Below are 16,060 nucleotides of genomic sequence, written 5' to 3'. Positions count from 1 at the left end.
GCACCACTGAGCAAACCCAGCAGGACACGTCGATTTGTTAAAGGCGCCCGTCTGTTAAGGCCAGCAATGGGCAGGCAAGGAGCCAGCGAGGGGGCTGTAATGAAGAATTAAATGGGCTCGAGCGCCACATGAGACAAGCAGTCAGACAGCAGGATGGAGCCAATGAAGAGCACTGAGTGGCAGGCTTTACAAAAAAAAACAAAACCAAAACAAGACGCAATATAATACAAAATAAAGAAAGGTGCCAATGAAGTGTACCAGGCTTAAAAAAAAAGGGACAACTAGGAGGAACGAGGCTGACCTCTTATAATCAAAGGCGCTATATAACAGAAAAGAAGAAGCAAATGAAGAGTACCAGGCTACTGAAAAAGGGGTGGCTAGAAGGAAAGGCACTATATAATACAAAATAAAGAAAGGTGCCAATGAAGCCTACTAGGCTAAAAATAAAAGGATGATGAAAAGAAGTAAATGAAGAGTACCAGGCTTAGGAAAAATAGATGGCTACTAGAAAAGGCGCTATATAATGCTAAAGAAAGGAGGAGCCATGGAAGTGTACCAGGGTTAAAAAAAATAAAAGGAACAGGTAGAAGGAACGACATTTTAGAAAAGGCACTATATAATACGAAAAAAAGCAAACGGAGCATACCAGGTAAATGAAAAGGGAATGGCTACTAGAAAAGGCGCTATATAATACAAAATAAAGGTGCCAATGAAGTGTACCAGGCATTAAAAAAAAAAAGGACGACTAGGAGGAACGAGGCTAACCTCTTATAATGAAAGGCGCTATATATTAGTAAAGATGGAGGGAGACCATCAAGAGTACTGGGCTGGTTTAAAAAAAAGAGTCATCTATGTGGAACAAGGCAGACACACCAGAAAAGGCGCTATATAATACAAAGTAAAGAAGGAGCCAATGAACTATACTAGGCTAAAAAAAAATAAAAGGATGACTAGGAGGAACAAGACTTGACACATTGGAAAAGGCGCTATATAATGCAAAAAGAAGTAAATGAAGAGTTCCAGGCTTAAGAAAAATGGATGGCTAACAGAAAAGGCGCTATATAATACTAAAGAAAGGAGGAGCCAGGGAAGTGTACCAGGATTAAAAAAATAAAAGGAACAAGTAGAAGAAACGATGCAGACATTTTAGAAAAGGCACTATATAATACAAAAAAAAAAAGCAAATGGAGCGGACCAGGTAAATGAAAAGGGAATGGCTAGGAGAAAAGGCGCTATATAATACAAAACAAAGAAGGAGCCAATGAAGTGTACCAGGCTTAAAAAATAGGGGATGACAAGGAGGAGCAAGGCTAACCTCTTATTATGAAAGGCGCTATATAATAGAAAAGAGGGAGGGAGACCATCAAGAGTACTGGGCTATGAGGGACAAGGCAGATACACTAGAAAAGGTGCTACTGTACTGTATATAATACAAAGTAATGAAGGGGCCAATGAAGAGTACCAGGCTTAGGTAAAGGCGCTATACACTACAAAGGAGACAAGACTCCATTACAAAGTTCATTATTAAAAGATCCAAGATTTTGTGCCCCACTACTTCCCAGATTTCAGTACTGGAGCCTTTCCCAGCAACACTGTATGCAAGGCAGGAACTGAGCCGGGACAGGACCCCTGACTGACTCAGACCCCAACAAGAGCCAATTCAGGATCACCAGTAACCTGACCTGCCAAACCGGAGAAGCTGACCACCAGGACACAAGGAGAGCTGGCAAACTCCACACACACATGGACCTCCCTGGGCTTTGAACCCAAACGCTGTGACTCTGCGACTGGCATCATTATGAAAGGCACTATATAAACACACCCATCTGTGCTTTGGAATGGAAACAAACTGGTTGCACTGGGAGTCTTCAGACCAGTTCTCACCCCAAAAGGCAGAACATCATGTAACTGAAAGTGAGAACTGTTTATAACAACTGTACCAGTACAGAGCACTCTTAATAATAAGAAGGAGACCAAGTGTGTGAATAATGGCCTGGACCCCACAAAGGAGGGATGAGCACAAGGAAAGCTCAAATGAAGTGTCCATAAAGTCAAGTGATCAGTTATTGCCTCCCGGTGGTTCCAGCTGTTACTGCAATACCCTATGAGCTCGATTTCAAACGAGCTTGTGCCCAGAAACCAACCTGTGAAATGAATGCACAGCCAGACCAAGGGAGGGATGAGCACATGGAGAACACAAAGGAAACAGAAACACAAGAAACGTCTGCTGCCATTCTGGGCCTGAACATACATGGGGTCTTGAACCCCTGCCAGTCTGAAGGGGTGGCTCCCCTACTTGCTCACATTTCACACATTTTGCCACATGCCACCTTTGCCACCTTCAATTTCTGTCACGATCACCAGTGAGCCTTCAACATGTCCTCAAAAATGAAAAGCTTAAAAGAACCTCCATCTCTCCCCTCTGGCTAAGACCACAAAGGCACATCCAGCCTCTGTTGGGGGGTGGTGGGGGGCGGCTCTAACTTTGCCACAGGCACAACGGGCTAAAACTCCCTCTGGTGGCTCCTGGTGACCCTGCACCTCTCTAAGAGGGCAGCCATGCTCTCTCTACCTCAAACCAAAGTCTGTGTGCTGTCCCAGTTTTCTGCCAGTCCTTCAAGAAAAGGCAACTTCACGTCAGTGTCCTCAGTTAGTGGCCATGTGTTGCCATCGGTGGGCTAGAAGGTTGTCAGTATCTCTTTATTTACTGGACAAGTGACCCTTTCAGCTGCCACCCTGGGCCACCAAGCAGACATATGCACTTGAGTGACATCCCCACCACTCAGCTGGCCCAGGCAGGACTCCTCTGACAGTCAATTTGACACCCTGTTCTGTAGGGGGGCTCCATCTCCCTTGGCCTCCCCATCCTGCAGGGTCTTTCTAAGGGCGTCACAGAGCCCATGTTGGTCACTGTCTGGGCTGACCCTGAATGTTGCCCCAGTGCTTCTGCTGCCCAAAGGTGCGTGTCTTCAGGTGGACTCGTGTGGGTGTGTGAGGGGGCATGTATTCTAGGGTTGGCTCCTGCCTTGGTGCCCAGTGCTGCCAGGGTCACCTTAAGGTAAATAAACAGATGGGATATAAAAGAAAGTTAAAGCCTGAAAGTCTTTCTTATAATCTTCTGAAAGGCGCTATATAATAGCATGGATAGTAATAATTTCTTCCTTTATTTATATAGCGCCTTTCCCAAGCGCAGACGCCAGGGTTGGTTCCAGCCTTGTGCTCAAAGCTGCTAGAAGTGGATCTGCTGTGTTAAGACCCACAAGCTAGATCAATGGGGGGGGGGGGGATATAAAAGACAAAGAAGGGTTCTAACAATCCTCTGAAAGGCGCTGTATAATAGAATGAAAATCATAGTTCTTATTTGTAAATTAGTGCCAGTGAGGAGCCACATGGAGAGGCTGAACTTCACCTTAAGCAGGGCCACTCGGGTGAGTCCCATGCAGACCCAGCAAGTGGCCTCAGCCCTTCATCAGTCCTTCCACTTCCTCACGCCTGCTTTTTCATTTTTTTTTTTTTGCATTCAAAGCATCACCTTGCAGATCCCTGGGCGCCATCTGGTGGCTGCTCAGAGTATTTCAATTCTCAACTCGTTTGTTAAATTCAGAAGATCAAGAAGGTCGCCAGTGGAAGTGTTGGCAAACTGCCTAATGGCTGGGGTATGACAAATTCTTATCCCAGTCAGACTTTTAGTGCCATTCCGAATTCTGAGATGCTTGATAAATACAAGAGCAGGACAGGAAACTCAAACGAGCTGAGAGGCGAAACCAAAGAGCAGTCGTGTCAGACATCAGCAGGCAAACCGAAACTCTGAAAATCATCGCAGTAAGAGAAGGCAAAGCCAAAGGCACAGCCGGGAAATCTTAAAAGCACGACTAACACAAACACGCGGGCACACGGGCACAATCTTACACGACACAGACCACCAGACACAAGTTCAAGTCCAGCACACACATTTATTCCCGTGGGGAAAACCGTTCTCCCTTTGCTCCCACTACACAGCACAGTCCGTTCTTTCTTTCTCTTTCTTATTGTGCTCCCTTTACTCATCCCTTCTTTTTCCTATTGTGCTCCCTTTACTCATCCCTTTTCTTTTTGTGCTCCCTTTACTCATCCCTTCTTTTTCTTTCTTATTGTGCTCCCTTTACTCATCCCCTTTCCTTTTTCTTATTGTGTTTCCTTTACTCATCCCTTCTTTCTCTTATTGTGCTCCCTTTACTCATCCCTTCTCTCTCTCTTATTGTGCTTGCTTTACTCATCCCTTCTTTTTTTGTGCTCCCTTTACTCATCCCTTCTTTTTCTTTCTTATTGTGCTCCCTTTACTCATCCCGTCTTTCTTTTTTCTTATTGTGTTCCCTTTACTCATCCCTTCTTTCTCTTATTGTGCTCCCTTTACTCATCCCTTCTCTCTTTCTTATTGTACTTGCTTTACTCATCCCTTCTTTTTTGTGCTCCCTTTACTCATCCCTTCTTTCTCTTTCTGTGCTGCCTTTACTCATCCCTTCTTTCTCTTTTTGTGCTCCCTTTACTCATCCCTTCTTTTTTCTTTCTTATTGTGCTCCCTTTACTCATCCCTTTTCTTCTTATTGTGCTCCCTTTACTCATCCCTTTTCTTCTTATTGTGCTCCCTTTACTCATTCCTTCTTTTTCCTATTGTGCTCCCTTTACTCATCCCTTCTTTCTTTCTGTGCTCTCTTTATTCATCCCTTTCTCTTTGTGCTCCCTTTACTCATCCCTTCTTTCTTTCTTCTCTTTTTCTTCCTTCCTCTCCCTTTCTTTTTCTCTGCCACCTCCACTCCTCTTCCAGCAAGCTTCGTCCACCTCCTCCCGACTCTGGCTCCCTGAATGGAGGGAGGCGGCCCCTCCAGGTGGCCATTAGTGTTACCTGGAATCACTCCCAGGTGTGATGGAAGTTCAAGAAAAGGCTCTGCAGCTCCCCCTGGTGAACCCCCACTGAACCCAACAGGGCTGCGCCAAACTCCAACTGCCGGAGTGCCCTGTGGGAATCCATGGGGGCTGCAGCCACCCAGGAGGGCTCCCCTCTAGCGTCCCAGGGGAGGTGGCGCATTGCAAATACCATCTCCCTTGGTCCTACCATCAGAGGGGCGCCCCGGCCATCCATCACAAGGTCTAGAGAGCCAAAATTAAGGGTTAGCCACCCAAAACAGTCAACGTCTTGCTTAACCTTTGTCACACGCGTGCACCTTGGGGACAGATTAAAGGCTCTGGTGGTGGTAATTGCTCACTGATCCACAGGGTGGCACTGTATCCCAACACCGTTCCTCTTCCTCCCTCTGCAGACCGGATGATTGACAACCTCGCTGCCTCCGACATCACTTCCAGTGTCCACACACCTGGACCCACCTCTTCCTGCCTGGGCTGTACTTAAGTGAAGTGCCACCCTCTTGTACAGTCTGCTTTGTGACTTGTGTCCTCAGGGATGTTCTTTTGTTGAAAACCACCACGATATTTGGGGTGGCCGTGTCACCCCAAATCCTTGCCTTTGTCCTCCATTGCGATGAGTCCAGTGGTGTGTCATATAGCAGGGGTTTCCTCATACCAGCGAGTCAGGAGGTGTGACTTCACGTGAACACAAACTTTAAATCAAAAAGATTTACACACAAAACCAGCCAGGAAATGAAGTCCACGGGGCAAAAAAACATCAGAAAGACTCCGGGGAAGGAATAAGAAATGAACAAAAACTCAAGACCCTCAGAGGTGGCCCAACTTCAGAGAGGTCCACTCCGAGGTGTACTCAACCTGGGGGTCCGCCCTGAGGCCACTTATGGTGTACCCGGGGGTCTTCTGTGTGGCTCCTGCTTTCTGTAAGTTGGCACAATGTCTTCAAATGGCTTAGATTTTTTTTTTCTGCCTACTCCTGATGGTCCTACTGGGAATAAACAAAAAAAAAAAAAACAAAGTAGATGACGATGACAAGATGTCTGCTGCCACTGCTGCCATTTGTTCTACAGGACTGTTTAGTAGCTGAGCCATCTGGAGAGAAGAAAGTAATTACCTGTGTGTCCAGGTCAAGCCCCTTCATTGACCGCTGCACTAAACAGACGGCATGATGAACGGCCCCCTGAGCCCCCGCACTCCATCTGATTATGTGCACCACAATTGCGAGCTTCAGACAAATCGATGGCCTCCTGTGTCCTTCACGTGACTGTGCAAAGGAAACCCCAAAGGAGGGACGGCGGTGGCTCCGTCACTTCACTCGGATGCCTGGGCTTCGGATTCCCACTCAGAGATTTGGCCTTTGGGATTGCCTGCTGGCAGCTTCAAAGGCGCTATATAGGAAAATGTGACCAGAGCAACTGAGATGACCAAAGCATGAATTCCACACAGAACTAAGGCCCACTCGGGGGGGATCTGTCCACTCAGGGAGTCTTCAGACGCCTACACTTGCTGCACACTTTATTGGGCCGTAGATAAAAGGCGCTATATAATAGGTAAACAGATAGATGGTAAAGGCACTTGTGGTGGGTGGCTGGGATGCCTCCATGCTGGGAGGACCGGGGGAACCAGCATATCAAGAACAGTACCTCACCTGGGACGCTAGTTGGCAGCCCCCAGGGGGTTATAGTCATGCCTCGGACTCCTGCAGGGCTTGATGGGAGATGGAGTTCTCTACAGCCCTGTTGGGATCTGGGGGCGCCACAGCTGTTTCTGAGCCCGTGTGGGCCTTTCTTCCACCACATCCGGAAGTGGAGCAACGAGCCCCTGGAGGCCAGTGGACATTACTCGGTGAGCCGGACTCGGGACAGAGAAAGGAAAAGAATTGTTTAGAGGTGTTTTGTGCTTTGGGACTGTGTTGTACACTTGTGGGAATGGGGAAGACGTAAATGTGTATATTTATTAACGCTGACGAGCCTTTTCATGATCGGCTCCATGTTTACTTCAGAATAGCGGAAGACAAACAGAAATGTGTTTTCTGGAAGTATGCAGTTACCAAACTGGCCGATTGGAGTCTGCGCCGGGTCCTCATTGATGCGACGTGTAGTTACATTTTTTGAGGAGGTGTGTGTGTGTCAGGCTAAAGCGTAGCTACAGCGTAGACGTAATACAGAAATATAAAATCAGCCACAAGTCTTCAGCAGCAGAGTGTACAGATATGCCAATACATCGGTCGTTTCTCCCCAACTCTGCTCTGATGTACCCGATGTGAATTTCTCCATTGGATCATCTAATCGAACCGGATAATCACAAGTGAATCTACACGTTTGTTGGATGTGGTGTGCGGCTATACGATCCAATCAACAAGAAAGACTCTGAGGAAGACTCGGATGCTGGCATTGATCTGACTGACTGACGGGCACTTGTGCGAGTTGTCTTATGCATGGGTGTCGATTTATTTTTGTACCGAGATTGCCTAATTAGAAACGTTTCCCATAATGCACAGTATTTCCATCAATTCCGAGTCCGATCACTTTCAGATCGCACGAACCGCTGCAGGGTGTTGCATCGAGACCACCACCTCCAAAGGGTCGTGGGTATGGTTGTACTGTGATTGGCGTGTTCTTGTCTACTATGAGGGCAGCCAATTAAATTCAGTGATTAGAAGGCAGCATCTCAAATAACCAAAGCGCTTCAAAACAAAATCAATCTTAACACAGAATTTGGGGAATACATGAGAACAATCCTTCTTGTAAAAATAATTCAACTTTGCTCTATAACTTTTTATACATACACATTTTATTTTATATGGCTTGTCTATTTTTAACTTGTAAATTTTGTATTTTTTTTTTTTTTAATTATTATTTTTTTTAGCTTTATTGGATCTAGGCTGAGTGACTTGTTTTTCTCGTCATACACATTTCATTATATGTTGACCCTGTATTAACCTATATATGACAAATAAACCTAAACCTAACCCTACTTTGTGTGTTGACACAATTACACCAGACGTTTGAAAATAACACCTTTAAAAATAACTCAAATTAAGAGTGTCACCCCAAGGTTTAAGTGTGCTGCACTCAGTGGATACGGCGGCCTAAATTTGGTCTTTTTATTACTAATTTATCAATAAAGAAACAAACACCTAATTGACATCAACCACACCGACGTCTTCACATCAAACCCATCAGACAGACGGACCCTCTAAAAATGTCCCAAATCTGAGAAGCCAAAGTGGAGGAGCTGCAGGCCATCTCAGAGATCTAAAGGCCCATTTGAATCGATTTCTGGTGCCACCATGCCAGTGTGCTTCAGGCTCATGGAGGGTCCCCACAAGAACACCAAGCAGTCTGCCAAAGTCATATTTTATTTCAGAAGAGGAACGAGTTCCGGAATTCAAGGTTTAAGCGTCACCTTATTTTCATTCTGGAGTTCATCTCCACAAGTTTCCGTCTTCCTGCATTTTTGCAGATCTCCATTATTATTCAGTAACAATTCCACTGCCTCGTCTCCAGTAAAGCGTTGTATTTTTTCTCCTTTGGCTGCCAAAATCTCTTCAATGTTCCTGAGAACAAAAAAAAAAAAAAAAAAAAAACACCTGTTAAATTTAAAAATATATTTTAATTAAAATGACTTTGAACAGGATCCCATTTCCGAACTGCACATTTTAATAGTTGGTCACTTCTGAGACACGTACTGTGCATCAAATGAATTTTTTAAGGCCTACTGCCCCCTACAGTACCTGATGTGTTACTGTCAATGTCTGTCACGGTTGGCTCCAGGGTTGTTTCTCAAGTTAAGGTTGTCCAGTACAGGGCCCGTATTTATCAAGCACCTCAGAAGGACTCCTGGGAATTGCACTAAGACTCTGACTGGGGAAAAAAATTGTCCCCCCACAGAGTAGGACATGAGAAGCAGCTATGGAGCGTCCTGCAGCGACTCCCAGCCAGGAGCAGGAGTTCACAATTGAGAACGAGTGACGTCACCAGTTTACAGTCGTGGGCAAAAGTTCTGAGAATGACACCAGTGTTGGTTTTCACTAAGTTTGCTGCTTTGGTGTTTTAGGTTTTTTTGTCAGATGTTTCTCTGGTGTGCTGAAGTAGAATGACAAGCAGTTCAGAAGTTTCAAAGGCTTTTATTGACAATGACATGAAGTTTATGCACAGAGTCCATATTTGCAGTGTTGGCCTGTCATTCTTTTTCAAGACCTCTGCAATTCGCCCTGGCAGGCTGTCTTGTCAATCAACTTCTGGGCCCAATCCTGACTGATGGCAGCTGCCCATTCTTGCATCATCAGAATTGGTGAGTTTTTGTTTGTCCACCCACCTCTTGACCACAAGTTCTCAATGACTTTAAGGTCTGGGGAGTTTCCTGGCCATGGACCCCAAAATGTCGATGTTTTGTTCCCCGAGCCACTCAGTTCTCAGTTTCATGATGGTCACCAAACTGTTGTTGGATGGTTGGGAGAAGTTGCCCTCAGAGGATGTTTTGGTCCCATTCTTTATTCACTGCTGTGTTCTTAGGCCAAATTGTGAGTGAGCCCTGCACCGCCTTGGCTGGGAAGCAACTCACGTGACATGAATGATCTCAGGATGCTTTACTGTTGGCACAGAGTGACACTGGACTGATGGTAGCACCGCTCACCTTTTCTTTTTTCCAGATGCCCCAAACAATCGGAAAGGGGATTCATCAGAGAAAATGACTTTCCTCCAGCAGTCCAATCCCTGTACCTTTTCCAGAATATCAGTCAGTCCTTGATGTTTTTCTTGGCTTCTTTGCTGCCCTTCTTGACACCCACCAGGCCATCCTCCAAAAGTCTTCACCTCACTCACACTTGCCTGCTGCCATTCCTCAGCAAGCTCTGCACTGGTGGTGCCCGCAGCTGAATCAACTTTAAGAGATGGTCCTGGCACTTTGCTGGTCTTTCTTGGGCGAAGTGAAGCCTTCTTCACAACAATTGAACCTTGCTGTTCTGATGATCAGCAAGACAGAGTGATCTCCAGCCTTGTGCTCGTCGACACACTCGTCTGTGTTAACGAGAGGATCACTGAAATGACGCCAGCAGGTCCTTTTGTGGTTTCAGTGTTTTTTTTGGGATGAGGTTCATTTTCATGGCAAAAAGGGGCATTTGCAATCAATTACAGTTCATCTGATCCCTCTTCAGAACATTCTGGAGTCGATGCAAACTGCCATCATAAAAACGGAGGCAGCAAACTTTGTGCAAATTCATATTTGTGTCATTCTCAAAACTTTTGGCCACAGCTGTACAGAACTCCTTCCTGGAAATTGACACTCATCGTAGTTTTCTGATACTAACGGTAAGGCTTCACTTAATAATAACAATAATAATGATGATAATGACGGGGATGTGAAAAAAAAAAAAATCGCTGCATTTTCCCCATTGGCCAAAAGGTATCACATTACCGACACTTTCATTTCAGCTGACAGCACACGGCTTCTTCACACAGGTACAGTGACTACGTGACATGTGAGATTTGTTATTAATATCACTCCATCTTTATCAGATCGGTAGCTTTTTACGAGTTGTCCAGCATTTCCAAAACATGACACCTTTCCCAGAATGCGTGTGCTGATCCCCGAGCCTGAACGCCATCTTCAGGCAGCTTCTAGCGAGTCGGGGCAGCCCACGAGCTCTCCTATATCCTGGTATAGATAGGAGGCATCCACCAAATTAATAAAACGCTTTTACTCGACTCACTCCGAGAGTTCTGAGCCATCTAGGAGTGTGAGATGCTTGACAAATGCAGGCAGAGGCCAACAACATGGAGCTCATTTTATTTTGCACCCCTTCTGTCAGCAACTGAACTATTGGTTTCTATTTCTGTTCTATTCTCATGACCGCATTAAGACTGTGCATAGGAAACAGGCGTACACACACACCTTTCAGATTTCATTTCTATGTCAAAAGCGTAATGAGAAGTCAACCAAAATGACACCTTTAATTGGCAAACTAAAAAGATTACAAGATGCAGGCTTTCAAGGCAGCGCAGGCCACTTCTTCAGGCAGGTTGTAATCACCCAGTCATCTTGAAGAAAGAAAGAAAGAAAGAAAGAAAGAAAGAAAGAAAGAAAGAAAGAAAGAAAGAAAGAAAGAAAGAAAGAAAGAAAGAAAGAAAGCCTGCATCTTGTAATCTTTTTAGTTAGCCAATTAAAGGTGTCATTTTGCTTGACTTCTCATTACATCCATAATGGTGAACACGGTACAACACACTAGTACTACATCAAGAGTGGAAATTCCTTCACTGAGGCATTGTGTCTTTCAGCCGGTGCGTCGGCTAACTCTGTCAGGCTTCCAGGTGACCTGATTTACCATCATCTGGCCATTTTAAATGTCATGGATGTAATAAAAATGTGGACAATGGTGAAGGTTTAACAGTGCTGCACTTTTTTTCCTTTTTATTTGTAAGCAGGCTACTCTTCTTTCCTTTTTACTCATTTATTTTCTTTAACTGCTAGTTTTACAGCTCAACTATGGGCAACAAGATGGCACAGTGGTAGCCCCGCTACCTCACAATAAGGAGATCAGGGTGGAGTCCTGCCTCCTCCTTGTCTGGAGTTTGCATGTTCTCCCTGTGTCTGCGTGAGTTTCCTCCCAATGCCTACAGGCATGCAACTTAGGTAGACTGCTCGTTGCCGTCAGCTGTGGTACGAGGCTTGTCCCGCGATCGGCACACCAGGAACTTGCTACTTCTAAGAGTACGACCTTTGATTGTTAAATAAACAAATCGCTTCTTGGGCTTAACTTTCATCTCTCTGTCTTCACTCTGAGGATGTCAGATTTGTGATTAAGAAGCTTGGCCCGGTAAAGTGTAAAGTAAAAGTAGATTTATTATTCGCACACATTACATCAGTTGCTGGGGAGAATCTGTTGATTGCCCACTGTTGTGACAGAAAATTAAACGCATATTACTGACAGCAAAGCCAGTATTACTGTCAGAGAAAATTACAGGCATTTTACGGAAAAAATTTAATGAGGTAAAAGGTCCCTTGCCATTTAATATAGCCTGTTCCTACTAATGTTTATGGACTACTGTTCTACCGCCCGTTATTGTAACGGGCTTAATGTCTAGTAACAGAATATTAGGAGACCAACAGAATGCTGTGGCCCCTACAGTTGAGTCATTTACTCTGTGACATGATGACATTATAATGGGAGGTACAGAACCAAACTCACTCAGAGTAACATGAGATGTGTCTGGAACAGACTGGGTAGAATTGTGGGACACAAGCGCTAGAAGGGGATGTGGACAAAGTGAACGGCCTGAACCATTTTTAATTGGAAAAAACTAACATTCAATACAATCAAGTTGTGAGACGTTAAGCAAAATTACCCTTTTTATTGGCAAACTAGAAAGATTACAATATGCAAGCTTTTGCCTGAAGACGGGGCCCGAGTTGCCTGAAAAGCTTACTGTACATATTGTAATCTTTTCTAGTTTGCCAATAAATGGAGTCATTTTTCTTAACTTCTCACTACATCCATAACGGCCGACACGGTACAATGCAATCAAGTCTAATTTATACAACAAAGAGGGTAACACTCCATACAATCAAGTCGAACTTAACAGAATTCAACCCCACCCAACTGAAGCCATTTTTTTTTTTTTTATAGATTTTCCCTCTCACGTTCTTCCAATGACCAGTCCCCTACCCCCACCAACAACTCCTACCACGTCAAGTGGAATGGCCAGTGACAAGTCCACCTCTGACCATCAGCGTGGACTGTCCAGAAATGAAGACTGAGGGATAAGACAACCGTGGCAGCTACAAACAGGAAAAGCTGCTGGAACAGATGGAGTCACTCCTTGAGTTTTTCAGGCCTGTGCTGACCAACTTTGTGGTGTCCTCTGTCACCTGTCCATTCTGTCCCTACGGCTTCAGAAAGTGTCATGGCTGGGGAAAACATCCTGTATTGTTCCTGTTCCAAAGAAGGCAGCTGCCTCTTCACCTAAAGACCAGAGACACTTACATCTCACATCATGAATACCCTTAGAGGCTGGCGCTGGACTACAAGAATCCTCTTGTAATTTGCCTATCTGACAAGGATTGGAGTGGAGGATGCAATTATGTGTCTACTCCACATGGCCAGACAGAACCGGCAGCACTGTGAGGAGTCTGTTTTGTGATTTCTCCACTGTCTTCCAGCTAAGGGGTCATCTCGGAGATATGCTGGTGGGTGAGCCTGTGGTGTCCTGGATGATGGACGATCTGTCAGACAGACCGCAGTTTGTGTGACCCAAGAACTGTGTGAGCACCACAAGGTACAGGCCTGTCTGCTTTACTCTTCACTCTGTACACCTCCGACTAGAAACAGAACAGCAGGTCAGGTCAACTGCACACATTCTCAGATGATTCTGCACTTCTGGTGGTGTATTGATAAGGGGGATGAGACAAAGGAGAGAAGTCAGGGGGAGGACTTTGAGAACTGTCTACAACTTAACATCAGCAAAACCAACAAATTGCTCATTGACTGTCACCACATCAAAGAGCCTCTACGTCCAGTAGTCACTATTCAGGGAACGGATGTAGATGTGGTCCAGATAAGTGACAGTTGGGACTGGTCTCAGAACACAGAGGAACTGGAGCAGAAAGGGTAGAGCAGTTTTCATTAGTAGACTGTGTTCCTTTACCATGAGTAGTGACAACCTTCACACCTTCTACAAGTCTCTGATGGCCTATGAGGATGTGATGTCACCAGCCCAGCACACGAGAGGACCACCAAATCAACAACCTAATTAAAAGGTCAGGCTCGGTTATGGAACACCCTCTGGACCCCCATGGGGAGAGAATGAAGACAAAACCGAGTGCCATTATGATCAAAGCTGCACATCCTCTGACACAACAGCACTTAGGACTTTGAGCCAACAAATCAGTCAGCAAAAGTGGGTCAAGAAATGCAACTGGGGGTCCTTCATACCAACAGAAACATGTCTATATAGTGTTTCACTGTGGCAGCCAAGTCTGAAGTTTTCTTTCCTCATTAATTTTCTTGCTTTACAGTCATTCTGGTGTGCATTCAGACCAAAGCGCGCATGGATATTTATTTATTGATGTATTTACTTTTTACCTATTTATTTTTATTTAAAGAACTTTAATAAAAAGCCAAATTTCCCACTCTGGATATTCTGTCTGTTGATAACCAGCAAGCTTATGGTTTAATGTCCAGCATCTTATCTACTAGAAGCCCACATTGCTAGCCAGGATGGAAAACACACAAACCAAAGACCCTCACCTTTTCCCTTCCAGATCTGAAAACCACCCAAGATTGTCTGCAATTATGTGATGATTTTCACAGCCCGAACACTTCACAATGACGACTCCATCATGGTAAGCCTGCTTGGAGATTTTCTTCATTGACCTCGTCTGGCACACCTACATTGACATGAAAAGATGCGATTCACAGGTCTACCTGCCATACTTTAAAGAGCACAAACAAATGGAGAAACTCTTCATGTGCACATGCGTGTGTGTGTCTGTCTACCTGCTGTGCACTGTAAGAGACGGTCGGGACGCCCCTGGGATGGCAGGATGGGGGAAGGCAGCTTTTCTAGGACACTGCCTCCCCCAAAACGTTAGATGGCATCTGCCCTGGACTGCAGCGGTGCCCCGGATTCCCACAGGGCACTATGGAGACATGGAGTTTGGCAACACAGCCCTGCTGGGTACCGTCAGGGGATGCTGTGGGAAGATGGTGGGAGAATAAATTCTCACCTAACCCAGAAGTAATGATGGATCAAGAGGATGGAAGCCCCAAAGTACTTCCAGGCTTATTAAAAACTTGAATTCTCTGTCTGACCTGGAAGTGCTGGCAGGTCACATGGATGGAAAAACAGAAGCACTTCTGGGTCAAAGACTATTTAAAGGACTGCGGATGACCCAGCAAGCCAGAGCCAAGAGATGAAGCTTGTTGAGTGGGAGTGGAGGAGAAAGAAAAAGAATATTGAAGGAAAATATTGTGCAGTGTTGTGCACTTGTAGGAATGGGGAAGGCGCTGCCTACAAGTGAAGAAACAAAATAAAAAAAGATTGTGCTTTTATAAGTGTGACTCCTGCGTCCACCTCTGTAGGGTTGGGTGGCTGGCACACTCACACAGAGTTGTCACAGCACATTCTATCAAAGCTGGCATGTGGCATCTATTGGCTCATCAGATTGTAAAGTCCCCCCTGGTCCACTGTGGCACCGTTTTTCATGCTGGAGCCACAAGAGACTTTACTCCGAGATCCCAAAGTAATGTGAATTTCTGCACCAGATCTCAACCCGATGTTGCCAGGGTCGGCTCCAGCCTCCATCATTTCGGTTATGCAAATGGATGTAAAAGGATCTTAAAACACATGCACAGAAGGTGCCCTTGTTACAATCACATCAGATGCCAGTGCGGCGGGCTCTCACTGCTGTTCACACTACTAGTTATTTCGCATTTTTACAGCTGGGCAGCTCGCGTGTACTTTCTGTCACTGCCCGCTTCAACGACATCAACGTCCTACTGCAGCTTATAGAATGGAAGCACTTCCTTTAGCACACTGGGACGAAACTAACGCGTCTCCCTTCCCATCTCTGCTGAACGCAAAGCCGTCGAGCCGGCCATCACCGCGCCTCCCCGCTCCGTCTCTGTCCGCAGGAGAAGTCTCGCCCCTCAACCGCATTGCTCACCTTGCACGTGTACACGAGGTGGTAGTGCGTGGAGGTCACCCCCGCCGTGAGACCCCCACTGCTGTCAGCCGCCGAGGTGCTCCGCGGTCTCTTCGCTTCAGTCCTCTTGGCACCGCGAAGTAGTAAGACACCCCAAGTTGTTCTCTCGTGCCGTACGTAAAGCCACGGCAACCCAGCGATGCCACGAGCAGCGCGAGGTTGGGAGCCTACGAAGAACAAACTCCGGGTGGAGGTGCCGACAGACAGAAGCTGGCGACAAACACAACGCGTCAAACTCGCCGCCATTGTAGAGCAACAGTGCCCTCTGTCTGCTTCCGCTCGGCCTACTGCTCAGAGAGCAACCAATGAGAGACAAGCATGGGGTAGCAATAGCCAATTGAGCGAAGGCGAAACATATACGTCACATCCAGGTAAGGCTTTTAAACCACAACAGACGCCGCATTCACTCTGTTGCCCAGTCGACACGATACGTCAGCGCGTACGCCATATTGCGAGT

At 45.8% G+C, this 16,060-nt stretch overlaps 1 protein-coding gene across 1 annotated transcript; it reads right to left on the bottom strand.

Moving 5' to 3' along the window:
• Positions 1-7,957: 7,957 nt before the first annotated feature.
• On the bottom strand, positions 7,958-15,901 carry dnlz (DNL-type zinc finger). Its single transcript, XM_028809080.2, has 3 exons — positions 15,565-15,901; positions 14,147-14,286; positions 7,958-8,458 (listed from the first exon to the last, which is right to left on the bottom strand). Exons 1-3 carry the CDS (start codon positions 15,847-15,849, stop codon positions 8,290-8,292), a joined length of 594 nt encoding a protein of 197 aa, XP_028664913.1. The 5' UTR covers positions 15,850-15,901; the 3' UTR covers positions 7,958-8,289.
• Between the last annotated feature and the right edge of the window lie 159 nt (positions 15,902-16,060).

Source organism: Erpetoichthys calabaricus, chromosome 9 (assembly GCF_900747795.2).
Source record: "Erpetoichthys calabaricus chromosome 9, fErpCal1.3, whole genome shotgun sequence".
NCBI classification, from domain to species: domain Eukaryota; kingdom Metazoa; phylum Chordata; class Cladistia; order Polypteriformes; family Polypteridae; genus Erpetoichthys; species Erpetoichthys calabaricus.
Note: the sequence above shows the minus strand (reverse complement) of the source record. Positions and strands in the feature narration are given on the sequence as shown.

What these genes read in the sequence shown, in the direction of transcription:
- dnlz (XM_028809080.2), bottom strand. Translation starts at nt 15,849, where the DNA reads ATGGCGGCGAGTTTGACGCGTTGTGTTTGTCGCCAGCTTCTGTCTGTC. An exon ending in ACCTCGTGTACACGTGCAAG is followed by an intron (nt 14,287 to 15,564) that starts GTGAGCAATGCG and finishes ATGTCAATGTAG; the next exon opens with GTGTGCCAGACGAGGTCAAT. An exon ending in TCAGATCTGGAAGGGAAAAG is followed by an intron (nt 8,459 to 14,146) that starts GTGAGGGTCTTT and finishes TTTTGTTCTCAG; the next exon opens with GAACATTGAAGAGATTTTGG.